General features: G+C 49.9%; 1 protein-coding gene across 2 annotated transcripts in view; it reads left to right on the top strand.

The window, feature by feature from the left end:
* Positions 1 to 4,154: 4,154 nt before the first annotated feature.
* CMKLR1 (chemerin chemokine-like receptor 1) overlaps positions 4,155 to 13,082 on the top strand; it is a 43,424-nt gene continuing 34,496 nt past the window's right edge. Inside the window, exon 1 of one of the 2 annotated variants that reach the window (XM_017642885.3) lies at positions 4,155 to 4,448. In XM_017642885.3, coding sequence (XP_017498374.3) covers positions 4,302 to 4,448 — 147 coding nt within the window. In that variant the 5' untranslated portion in view covers positions 4,155 to 4,301. The remainder of the gene's footprint in view (positions 4,449 to 13,082) is intronic. The other variant, XM_017642889.3, reaches the window with a different exon arrangement.

The following is a 13,082-nucleotide window of genomic DNA, read 5'->3' as shown; positions in this document are numbered from 1 at the left end:
TTCGAGTTGAGGTGTCCTTACTCCTTGTCCCACCAAGGCCCTGCCCTGTGCTGTTAATCTTCCCAGGCTGGACCAAAGCCCGGGGGCCTGGGCGCAAGCGGGGTGGGCAGATTTGACTGGACCGCCAGCATCCTCCCCCCTCTTCCTCCTTCTCAGTTCCCCAAACTCAGCTTCTCACTTCTGTGCTCCTTCCCTCCACTTCGGACAGTCCCCCAGAGCTCAAGGAACTCACCCCCACCCCGCCTCTCTGAGCCTGGTCTGCAGGACAGGAGAATCACCTTTGCCCTTACTTGAACACAGACAGCACAGACACAAATCTCATTTCCAATAAAAGTTTCGGCTGAGGATGGTGTGAGTCTGAGGATGCCTGGCCCCGTGCTCGGCGCTCCTATCTCAGTAACTTTGCAGTCCTCTCGGTGGTTAAGAACCAGAACTTGGCTGCCAGGAAGAAATCTTTGGGTCCTCAGCTGGGATCAGGAGGTTGCTGATTTTGGTCATCCGTCTATTCATTCATTTAACAAATATTTATCGAGCAGCTACTGTGTGCCCAGCACCAGTCCCTGCCCCCCTTGGAGTGCTTGGAGCAAGAGATGCATGGTGTACTCATAATGCAAATGATCGCTGCATTACAAGTGAGGTTGGTGCTTCAGGGAGGACAGAGTGCTACAGGCACTGACCAGTGTTGGGGGTCCAGAGAAAGTGACATTTCAATTGACGTCTGAAGGTTTGGCTCCTCAAGCTCTCTTTCAGCTTTGTTATCCCTTCCTAGGAGATGAAGTTGGCAGGAGCTCAGTTATGGGGGATTTTGACGACCAGAGGAAGACACTGTACTGGGGAGCTATGGAATGTTGTTGAGCAGTGGAGTGACATTGAACAAAACAGAGCATCAGGAAGGCAGCGCTAGTAATGTTCTAGGGGAGATTAGAAGGCCTGAAGTAAAAGGGGAATGCCTAATAAAAGGGGGAAAAAATCCAACATTTATTGAGTACTAACTGTGTGCCAGACTCTGTTCTCAGCACATTGTGTGTATCAACTCATTTCATTTTTCCAACAACAGTTTGAGGTAGGTACTTTATCACTCTTGAGTGCATAGGAAAAAGTTGAAATTCAGAGAAGTTAGGAAATTTCACAAAGTCACCCAGCCAGCCAGTGGAGCAGGGATTCACACCCAGATCTGCCTGCCTCCCAGGTCTGTGTTCTGGAAATCTCTGGAACAGCCCAACATTAATTTCTTACCGTTCTGCCAATTAACACAAATTTAGTGGCTTAAAACAACACACATTTATACTACCACAGTTCTGTAGGTAAGGGGTCCAAAATGAGTCTTAAGGGGCTGAAATTGAGATTTTCTCAGGGCGGGTTCCCGCTGGAGGCCCAGGGGAGAGTCGGTTCCACGTCTCTTCCAGCACAAAGGCCGTGCACACTCCTAGGTTTGTGGCCATATCATTCGAATCTCTGCCCCTTCATTACCTTACTGCCTTCTCCTACCTCTGTCTGCCTTCCTCTTAGAAGGACCCTGGGACGACACTGGGCCCCACCTGGGTAAGCCAGTAATCTCATCTCAAGACTCACAACTCTATTCACATCTATAACTGACTGCATGGGCACTGAACAAACTAGACATGCTACGTGACTTGCCTAAGCCACAGCCAGTCACTGGCTGACATGGAGCTTTCACTCCATTGTGGCCTGTCTGTACCTTAAAGAAAGTCCAAAATAGAAACCATTCAGACTTCCAGAGAATCCTTTGTGTCACAGACACCATCTTCGTAGGCTTCCTGTCATTTGAGAGCCACTCTGAGCCTAGTTTAGCAACTGATGATGAGGGAGACGAAGAAAACTAGTTAGCTTTAACTAGAGTGTTGGGAATCCATGAACACCAAAGATCAATCAGAAGCAGATACAAGGGGTGTAGGAATGAAGGTAGAAGTTCATTTGCGTTGGAGTTGGCTGATACCTGGGACAGGATAGGACAGGATCAGTCAGAGTTGGAACCATACCCTAGCCTCCGGGGCCACTGGGATGCCTTTAGTTGGTGGACAGAGTGAGATGAGAAAGGCACAGCCTTCTTCCCCGGGGTCCAGGGCAGGACTAAGAGACCACCATGCTCTTTCCAGCCAGGTCTGGGGGTGGCCTCAGTTTCCCTTGGACACAGGCTCCAGAATTCCAGAGCCAACCAGCTGGAGCTGGGCATCAAGGCGAAGCTTGACCCACCACCTTGGAACTATGCAGAGTTTCCAAGGGAACCAGGAGAAGCCTCTTTGCCCTGAAGGCCACCGCCTCTCCCTCAGGCCCATTATACCTATGTCAGGCCTTAGATTTCAGAATCCTATTAAAATAAAACCCTCCAAAACAAGCAAACAAAAAAAGCCTTCACCCCTTTCCACTCCAAGGAAGCAAAAGCCAACTTCTCAGCCCTGTGCAGAATGGTGGGCAAAGGCTCCTGATTGGCCAGGGCGGGACTCCGTCTGCTCCTCACTGGGGGCCCCGCATCCAGAGACCCAGGTGGCCCTGAGCCCAGTGTCCTTGCTCTGCCAGACGTGGCTCCCAGCTGATAAACCCAAGCCTCATGACAGCCTCTGGTTGGCTTGGAGGTGAGAGGCCTCCAGGAGGCCTGCAGAGCGGCGCCCAATGCGAAGATGCAATTTCCCAGGTCCGCCTGGAGACTGGGTTAACACTGCTCCCCTTTCAGGATCTCCTGAGGGTGCCCCGTCATCCTGGGGGGCCTGCCGCCCTTCTGCCCCCTCCCTCTCCATCCAGAGGCTCGGAGAGGTGAATGGACTTGCCCCTGTCACACAGCTCACAGGGGTGGAGACAGGGATCCAGTCAAACTAGGTTTATCTGATCCCAGACACTCCATGCTAACGAGTCTGTGGATTGACAAGGTAACTTGCTCCAGGGTCCCGAATTCATTCCTAGTGGAAACGTCTGTATCCGTGGTTTTCAAACTTGAATGAGCATCCGAACTCCCCAGCAGCTTGCTAACACGCAGCTCACTGGGTCCCAGCCACAGAGGTTCTGATTCTTCAGGTCTGCAGTGAGGCCGGCATCACTGCTACGTGGGGTGGGGGTAGCCAAGGGGGGTGCAGAACAGACCTCAGAGGGCTTCTGGGGAGGTAGCCCCCAAGCTGAGACCTGAAGAGGGCACAGGAGGCCCTGGAAATAATAAGTTCATAGAAATTTTGCATAAGAAAATATTTGGGCAAGTGTGAAATGGTGTGTTTATTATAGTCAAAAGTTGAGATAATAACCTAACCAATCACCAAAAAAGTATTGATTAAATAAGCTATGGTGCATCAATTCAATGAAATAATTAGTGACTGTTAAAACAGGGAAAGGTATATATGTATAATATACATTTTATCATTGAATGAATGAAAAAGCAATTTACAATATGATAGTGTATGAGTTGTTTTACATTTATATATAAAATGTGTGTGTGTGTGTATGTGTGTTCATACCAAAGTGTTAATAATATTTATATCTGGGGAGCAGGGTTTGGGATGAAAACAGAATTTATATTTCAACAATGCAGGGTGTGAATGTAGCTAAAAGTTTTGATACATTTTGTCAGCTCTCCAGAAATGGCATATGAATGTATGTTCCAATTACATATAAGATTTGTGCTTCCCTATAACATGTACTACATTTAAACATTATAAAACATTTTAATCTTTGTTCATTTGATACTTTAAAAAATTTTGTTGCTGTTTTAACTTAGAAAAAGAAAAAAAAAAGAGCAGGTGGTCATCAGGCCGCATGAAGAGGGGCAGGAAAGGCATCCAGATGGAAGGAACAACATGCACAGAGGCTGGGGTGAAGAGGCTGACCAGGGTGGTGGGGTATCCGGCAGCCTGTCTCATAGTCCGCGCTCCTGGGGCCCTTATTGGGAGCAGACTTGCTTCCCACAGCTGCCCGGGGCTCACATGTGCTCCTGGTTTGAGCTCAGACAGTGGGCACAGCTCCCAGCTGGACTGGGACGCCAGAGGGGCGGGTCGTCCCAGCAGGCATTGCCACCAGCCACCGCCCACAAGCCTAGTCCCCTGCTGGCAAGGACAGCCTCCCCTGGCGGCCGACTCCACGCAGCTGCCTACCCCCTCGGTCAGCCCAGTTTCCTGCCCCTCCCTCCTCTCTCCTCCCTCCAGCTGTTTCCCTGGCAGGGTTTCGGCCCATTCAGGGCAGCAGCCCCAGTGAGCTTGGAGCTCAGCACAGAACGGGGGCTCTCTGGGAGCCTCCTAAGGGATGAGGATGTTCTGGGGGGACTGCACTCTGGAGGGCTCCCGGGCATCTTGAATGAATAGATGAACTGCTTTCTGGGCAAACAGCCACAGCCAGAGGACGGTGTGATTGGGAGACAGAAGTTGGGCAGACACGGTTTTCTGCACAGCCTCGAGGGACTGAAGTCCTGGGAAACGCTTGGAAAGACCTGGGCGGAGACCAACCACAAGGTATCAGGCTTGGCGTTGACATCATGGGGGTGCGGGGGGCAGAGAGGGGACCTACTAGTAGAAGTTCTTTGGTTCTTAAAATTTGATTTTTGTCCAGATGAAAATATTTCTATTGTGGTGTTCAGATTTCTAAAGTAATTTATGTTAATTGTAAAAATACACGAAGGTCACCATATATTTTAAGCGGCAAGCTCGGTGTTTTCCTTTGTTACTTTGTTAACACTCATGGCAGCCCCACGAGGGAGGTGCTTTGTCCTCATTTTACAGGTGAGGAAACTGAGGCTCAGAGAGGGGAAGGTACTGGCTTAGGGCCGCGGAGGTGGTAAGCTGGGGGGCCGAGACTGGAAGGAAATGAGGGCCTATGCAGGCTACCTTCTTGGCCCCGGGGCTGTATTACCTCTCATTACGGAGGTGAAAAAGGAGGTCCTTACCCAGAGGCAGCCTTCTGGGTGCCTGTCCATCAGCTGCCCACTCACCGATCTGCCTGCGATGTTTGGTGAGCGCCTACAGTGTATCAGACACACGTAAGTATATAAATGGGGACACACACAGACACACACCTCTCCAACATCTTGTTTGCTTACCTACCTTGTCCTTTACCACAGACTGTGAATGTCCATCTGTACTGTCTATACTTTTCCATATACATTCTAATGACCGAATGGGAAGGGTGTCTGGGATTTATTTCGTCACTGTGCTTGCCTTCTTCCTTTCTCCCCGTTATCATAAACCCTGAAGCAATGACCACTCTCATACATCAGATTTCGTGTTTGTCTTGTGCATGGACACCTGTCCAGAGGCAAAATTTCTGGGTCAAAGGTTTGCCAGTTTTTAAGGCTGTTGAGGCTTTTGACCACATTGCCCCTGAAGGTGGTGCTCCCCTGGTGCAGTATTGGGATGTGATGTCCTCGTGGCCTTACCCACAGTGGTCGCTACCCATCTTCTAAAACATCTCTGAAGAGATAAACGAGAACAGTCCTTGGATGCGCACCTCACATTGCTTTGTTCATGCTGATGGTCCTTTATAATCCTGTGGTTCACATTTCTTTTATGATGATCCTGTTCAAATCCATTCCCATTTTTTTTCCTGTTTGCACGTTTATCTTTTTCTTATTGGTATGTATTGGTTCTTTGTATATGAAGGATAGGAACACTTTTGTCAGTGCTTACCTGTTGAAAGTATTCTCCTCACTCCCCTCGGCTTTCAGAGGAGCACATGTTCAATAGGGAAGCCACAGAGACCAGCTTTTGGCACGATTACAAGCAAACAACACATCGTAATTATCAAGTAACTGCTGCCTGACCTAAGTCTGGTCATCCAGGCTTCTGTAAGTGTGATCACTCAGACCTCGCTGTGGTTCAGAGGCCAGCAAGGAAGTGGCCAGGCCTTGGGTCTGTCTTCTCTTTCCATGAGGGGGCCTGGCCCCACACTTCCCTTTTGGCATCCCCCCTACCTCCTTTTCAAGCTTAATCTTCCCTGCGGTTCTTGCTGTCTCTCCTGCTTCCTCCAGACGGGCTCAAACGAAAGACTCCTCTAATTGCCCCAGCTGCTGAGATAAACATGATTGGCTAATCCAGGCCTCCGGGGGTGGGAGGAGGGTGTCTTGACATCCTCTTAAGGAAAAGGGTTTAACTCAAACCAGCGATGCTCAAGTGGTGGGGTGTCAAGCACTGAGAAATGCATAGAAAACGTTCTCTCTTGGTACCCAGAGACCCTCCTTTGGCTTCCTCCAAAACTTCTGGGCATCAATGAACTTGACTTGGAGCAAGTCACCCTCTTCTCTGGTGTGACCCCTTCTGGGAAGTCCCCTGTTATTTGGACCAAGGTCTGCCCACTGGGCCCTCTCAGTGCTCAAGTCCCGCATCACGGTGACTGTCACACTGTGTGGCACTTGCCAGTTGCCTTGTTTGTCTCTCCTGCCAGCCTCAGAGTTCCTTAAGGCCAGACTTGATGTATCCTCAGTCCCCACTGCACAGGACCTTAGCACATAGTGGGTGCTCGGTGACTGTTCACTGAATAAATAAAGCAGCCAGGCCTCAGTGTCACTATCTGTAAAATGGAATAGGGGAGTTAGACTAAAGTCTCATCTTTTAGATGTTTACTTCATATCTCCTCTTAGTTTGCAAACCATTTTATCACCATGGTTTTCTTTCATCTTCACCATATGATAAAGATTTGTCTATGTGACAAGGATATTACTAACATCCACATTTTACAGATTAGGAAACTGAGGCCTGGAGAGGGGTTTTGATGTTAGACCTCCACAACAGGCAACAGAACATCGTGACTATAGGGTTGGGTTCCGTTGGGTGAGTTTGAACCTTGTCTGCTGCCTGCCAGCCAAGTGACGTGGAACAAGTTATTTCTTTATGCACCAGTTTCCTTATCTATAAAATGGGGATATGAATAGTAGCTACCTTCAGATGATCATTATAAAGGTTAAATGAGTTTATACACATGGTACACTTAGCAGAGGGCTTGTCATAAAAGCTCTATACACATTAGCTATTATCCTATTATAATTTCTATTTCATCATGATGTCTATATCTGTGACACCCATATGAGCCAAATGGAAATTATTATAGATTTCTTTACCAATAGATTATTAACACTCAGGCTCATGACTGTGTCCAGGAAAACTAAAAGCCTATTTTGTTCTCTTTGAGCTATCCTGCAGGAGTGTGGCTATCACTGCCAGTTTCAAGGCTATGAAGTCGACTCAAGACTTCTTTAAGTGCAATTCTGGGACCACTGGCATTGGAATAATCATGAATATTTCTTAAAAGCTTCAGTTTTTTAATCAGAATCCTTGAATGGGAGTCCAAATTTTGAACCAGCTCCCCAGGTGATTCTGATACACTCCAAAACTTGAGAACCACTCAGCTAGAGTACTTGAAAATCTTTTCTTTTGCCCTTTGCCCAGGTTTCTTGGTTATTTCCTGCAGTGAGGTTTCTTTTTTTCCTTTCTAAGCAAATATCTGTGTACTTCTGCCAGTCTCTATGTCCTGTGTCAGCAGTTGAGGCCAAGAAGCATGGTGGAGAAGAAGTGAAACTATGTCTTATAGTACTACAGAGAGTCAGACCATACTTGGAGTCACCCAGTGTGTGGGCTTTGAAATCATTTTAACCCTTTCCTCCAGTGAAAATATATGAAGTACAAACTGAAAACAGAGAAAAGTGGTATTTTATTCTGGTTCAAACAGAAGTGGAGGATTCCAGACCACAGTTCACTGAACCTCACTCTCCTTGCTGAAGGGCTTCTAAAAATCCCCTTTGCAGCTCTGTGTGGCAGGCAGAAAACTGCAAATCTACTTCAAATTGATGACAGACCAAAGGTCTTAACATCTGCTGTGTGACCTTAGGTGAGGTACTCTCACTCTCTGGCCATAATTGCCTCTTTTGTAAACGAAGAGGTTGAATGTTGTATTAGTCAGGGAAGTAGCTGCAGTGACAAACACACCCTAACATGTACAAGAGCTCAAACAAAACAGATGTTTATTATTAGGCAGGTACCTCTGAATGGGGGTGATCCTCTTCATGCAGTAATTCAGTGCCCCATCTCATGGCCCCACTATCCCCCTTGGACATCATCACTGATGAAAGAAAGCACAGAGGTGACATGCTGCTTCTGAACTGCCTTCTGCCCCACGTGAGGGCTAGTCATGTAGTCAATCTGGTAGCACAGGAGGCTGGAAAATGGAGTTGTGGGTGAGGGTGGCTCTTCCCCAGCTACAGCCATGTACTGTGGCAGTACGTTGGTGGACAGCTAGCTGTCTCTGCCACAAATGCAGTGGCCTCTGTGGTCTCTTCCCTCTCTGATTCTAAGCCTTAATTTTCATTAGTTGATCTTAAAATTAACGTGGTGGTGCTCGACCCACAAATACTTTCCTATCCTCAAGACAATCCCTATCAAATATACTGAGTAAATTCTTACATTCCAGGCACCTAAATATGGATTTCCCTGGAGCTTAGGCAACTGCTACTCCCTTTCCCTCCTGGAAGAAGAAAATAAAATAACAATTATATTGAGCATAGCCAAAGGTTTATTTATTAAGTCAAAAGTTTTTGTATTCATTATCTCACTGAATCCCTACAATCCTACATGAAAAGGCTTCATGATTATCATCCCCAACTTACAGATGAAGAAAAGGAGGCTCAGAGAGGTAAAGGGACTCACCCAAGGTCACACAGTTCAGAAGCAAAAGGCCTGGGATTTGAACTCAGAATATCCCACTCCTGTCCTTGGCTCCCTTTGCACATTGGAGTGTGTATGTGTGCAAGTGTGTGTGTGCATACGCATGTGTGTGGTTAGGGTGGGGGTTTTCCTTGGGCTGTATTCCCCTAGGGCTGGGCATAAGGGAAGTGCAAGTGCAGGAATCATTGTCCACGTCCGTCGAACAGGCTAAGCTTGCAGATAGTAAGGCAGCTGGGTGGTTGTCCTGGCCTGAGGACGCCCAACGTGAGTAAGTATTACAGACATTGGCCATGAAAAAGAGACAGGATGGCCTGTGGGGACACAGACTGACCGTGCCCGTGGCCCTGGATGGCTCTGAGGCCTTGGTTGGGCCAGGCACATGGTGGGTAGTCGAGAACAATGTCCTGCGTGAACAGACCTGGGGGGGTGGAAGCTGTACCAATGCGGGAACTGACGATGAGACCCGCACAGTCTGTATTCTAAGGCCCTTGGGAGGAAAGGAGGCAAACTAGTAACAGATGCTTTTATTCATTCATTCAACAAACATGTATTGGTGGCTACTGCGTGTCTAGGGCTCCACAAGAAGGAGCAATGAGAAATAGAATTCTTTTCCTGCCCTCATGGAACTTTGGAGGGGCTGAGGGGTGAATTAGGACCTGGGGCTCCTGGTTCCTAGTCCAGAACTCTTTCTATGCCCCCAGCTGAGGGGGTGGCCCTAGATCAGGCCCGGGGTGCAGGGACAGGGCTCTCTGGGTTGGCAGTCACTCTGGGCTCTTTGTGGACTCCAGAACATGCTGGCTTCAGACATAATTAGGAAGCCAGTTAATTTACTGCTTTTTTTGGGACCTCTGTAGTTTTGCAGTGATGGGCACAAGAATGGGAGAGAAAGAGAGTTTCTTGCCTCATGAATGGACCAGAGAGGCAGTAATTCTATGCGGTGCTGTCAAAGAAAGAGATATTAATGTCTGGTTGGCCGTGATTAACAGTGTAATGTCATAGACTCCACAGCCAACTGCTCTTGAGTTCAGATCTTGTCTTTGCCCCTTCACCTCCTGCCACCTCAGTACCCCCATCTCTAAGGTGGGTATACAGTTAGTACCCACTTCGTAGGGCTGTTGTGGGATGAAATGAGTTAATATATGTAAAGCCGTGACCAGCTCCATGAAAGCATTTCTATTTTTGTTCTCAGGAGAGTGGGCATTGAAACTTGCCTTTGCACGTCTGGGTTGGTCTGGGCGTCTGGCGCCTTGTCCTTCTGGGTTCCCAGGCTGGACGAGGTCCATTGTGGGCAGTCTTCTGGCTTTGTGCCTCACCCTGTGGGAAGCCTTGGGCTGCGGTGGTGCGGGAGCCTTAGGCCCTGCCCCACCCACCACAGACACACTCCACAACCTTGGAAGGGCCCGCGGCTGACTCAGCACGGGGGTCAGCTGCTTCTCAGGCAGGGTGTCAGAATCGGTTCTGCTTTCTTGGGGTACATGACTTGGGTGCTCTGGTCCCAGCCCTGGGCTCCCACTGAACACAGCTCTTGGGCAAGTAGGTGATGGGGATGGTGGAGAGACTGGTGCAAGAAACACAAGTTGGCACACTCGGTTTTTCCTCCCGGGAACTAGGGGTCAGAGAGACAGGAGAGCTGTGGGGAGGGCGTGAGGTGCAGCCAGGCTGACCTGGGCTCTGGCCCTGGGCTTGGCACCTGGGTGAGCTCAGGGAAGTCACGTGACCTCTTTGAGCCTCAGTTTCCCCTTGTCTTGGAGTGGTTGAGAGGGCTACTGATTGCTCTCAAGTCTACATTTCCATTTTTCAGATTGGAAAATGAGTAGAGAAGGACTTGTCTAAAGGAGCCCAGGAAGGTAGCGAGAGAGCTGGGGTAGACCTTCCATGCACTCTACCAGCATTTACTGAGCACCTACTGTGTTCCAGGAGCATGGGATACAGGTAGACACAAGTCATGCTCTCAGAGGCTCCCAGTCAAGCAGGAAGATGGGTGTGCAAACCAAGGGGGCAGGGTGGGGTCCGTCTAGCCAGAAGTTTGGCTTTGATTGACATCAGGGTACATGGGGTGTATTGCTCCTGGGTCACAATCGTCCATAATGATTCCATCCATCATCCATTTGGTACAGCAGGTGATCCCTGGGCCATTTTGACTGGGAGCTGATTGTTCAGTACACTCAAATCAGTGCCTGCCTGGTACCTTCAGTGCACCAAGTACTGCAGGAGCAAAGAGGGGGTAGCTTTGATCAGGGAGGCTGAGAAGGAAGCATATATTTGAGCTGCTTCCAAGGATGAGTTGGCCTTGAGTGCCTGGAGAACTTGGCCAGATATAAAAGATGTCTCAGGTGGGCAGAGTGGCAAGAGCAGAGATTTGGAAGCTTGACAAGTGAGGATTGTCTGGTGTGGTGGGCGGAGGCAGGGAGCGGCCAGAGGAAGTCTGGGCACTCTGCAAGGGCCCTGGAGGGCCCATCCAATTTTCTGGGTGGTCCAGTACTCCCCCTTTCACAGGAAAAGCATCCTGGTGTCCTCAGGCCTCGCCCCCTCCAAACTCGGTGCTTAACATTCAGACAGTCGAAGATTCCAGACACTCCCAAACTGATTGAGTTGAAGATTCCAACTTGGCAAGAGGGCTTGTTGGCTAGTGGCTTTTTCTCCCAGTTGTCTGGTGCATAAACCAGCTTGGAGGAGAGACCATTTCTTTGCGTTGGCGGCTCTCTTGACTGAATGATGGGTCGCCTCTCCCACCACGCCCAGGACTTGCTGACAGATGGAGGCACGAAGCTTGGGAGAAAGGAAGTGTTTTCTGGAGGGTTAAAATTTCTTTCTGTGGTTGACCTGTGATGTGTTTACTGGTGAGGGGAGACTTTGCCACACCTGCTGGAGCCAGACTGAGCCAAGCTGGGCATTAGAAGATCCACTGGCCTCCCAGCAGCAGGGGGGTAGAGTGGACTGACGTCAAGAGAGGGTCTTCAGGGAGTGTGGGCACTTGCAGTCTCTTTTACGACAGTCTCAGCTCACAGGGGGCCTTTTCAACTGTCAGGGATTTGGGTCAAGAAGAAATAGGGTGTCTCTTGAGCAAGAATGGAATGGCTGCCTGGTGGGTAGAAGCAGAAGTTTTGCCGGCTTGCAGACCTGCTTTGAAACCCATTCCAGCAGCTTGCTGGTCGTGAGGCCTGGAAAAGGTCACTTACTGTTCTGCACCTCAGCTTACCCCGCTGTAAACTCGGGATCAAAGAAGAGTTTTCCTCAAAGGGGCATTGTGTGGCTTCTGTGAGATCATGCATGTCACAGAGTTGAGGCCCCAGTGTGAGGGGATTGGCTCTGGTGCAAGGGGCAGCGGTGGGGACCAGAAGTCTTGAGCCACAAGAGGCTAAGAAATGCCAGGTATAGATGGCACCAGGGTCAGAGCTGCACCCCAAGCTTTCCCTTTCATTTCCTGCCTGAGTCTGAAAACATGGAGGTGGGCAGGGGTGGGTGGAGACCTTGAACCATGGACCTATCTTCTTGGGGAAGCAGGGCCTGACTGGCCTAAACGGGCTTTTCTTTTTCTGTTTTTCCCTCCCCTCTTGTGAAAAACCTCAAACATGAAGGAAATCTGTAACTGGACTCTGGGGAAGGACAGGGCGCTTCCCAGAGGCCGGCGGGCGATGCCCCTCACCTCCATCGCTGGCTCCTGCCGGGCCCTGGGCCGCTTCCCTGTCCCTCAGGACTGGCCCTGCTCCCCTCTTCCTGCTTGCAATTCATTCCCGGTCCTCTCCTGGCTCTGGCGTGTCACACTTCTCAGAGCTGGAAAGTCAGCCGATGCCCAAAGTTCCTCCTTCTGAGAGTCTTTTATGTTGCTTCCCCGGCTCACGGAGACAGGCAGCTTTCCCTCAAGAGCCCTGGCTGGGCTCCTGCCTGATTCCAGCTCCTGCAGCCAAGATCCTCTTCTGGAGTCCGCCGCTCCTCTCCCGAGGATCCCACAGAACCACTGGAAACATGGAGGTGGGGCCAAGGCTCCCATTTTACAGCCGAGGAAACTGGGGCCCAGGGAGAAGATGTGCGCCCACTGGCTTCTCATCCTCGGATTTGCGATGGTGCCTGTGTTGGCCAGGTCCCGGCTCTGCCTTCGAAACCGCCCAGCCTCCAGTGGCCCTAGCTCTTTGTGCTTCACTGGTCCCTTGGGCCTTGGCAGTTCACTCTGAAGTTAGAGGGGCCTGGTTTTGGACCTTATGTCGCTTGATGCCCAGCTGGGTGACCTTGGGTTAGCTACTCTCTCGCCTATTTCTCCTCTTGTAAGTGGGAGTGATGACAGGCCGAGTGGCATGGTGAGGATTACTGCTTCACGGCTTAGCCCCGGGCTCCACACTTCGTAGGTCCCCGGAAAGGCCCACACCGTAGGCTTCCGGGCCCTGGCAACAAGATCGAGTGTGTATGAGGTCCCCAGGAAGTATTCACCGAACTCTTGAA

Source organism: Manis javanica, chromosome 15 (genome assembly GCF_040802235.1).
Source record: "Manis javanica isolate MJ-LG chromosome 15, MJ_LKY, whole genome shotgun sequence".
NCBI classification, from domain to species: Eukaryota; Metazoa; Chordata; class Mammalia; order Pholidota; family Manidae; genus Manis; species Manis javanica.
This window is presented reverse-complemented; position numbering and strand designations above follow the sequence as displayed.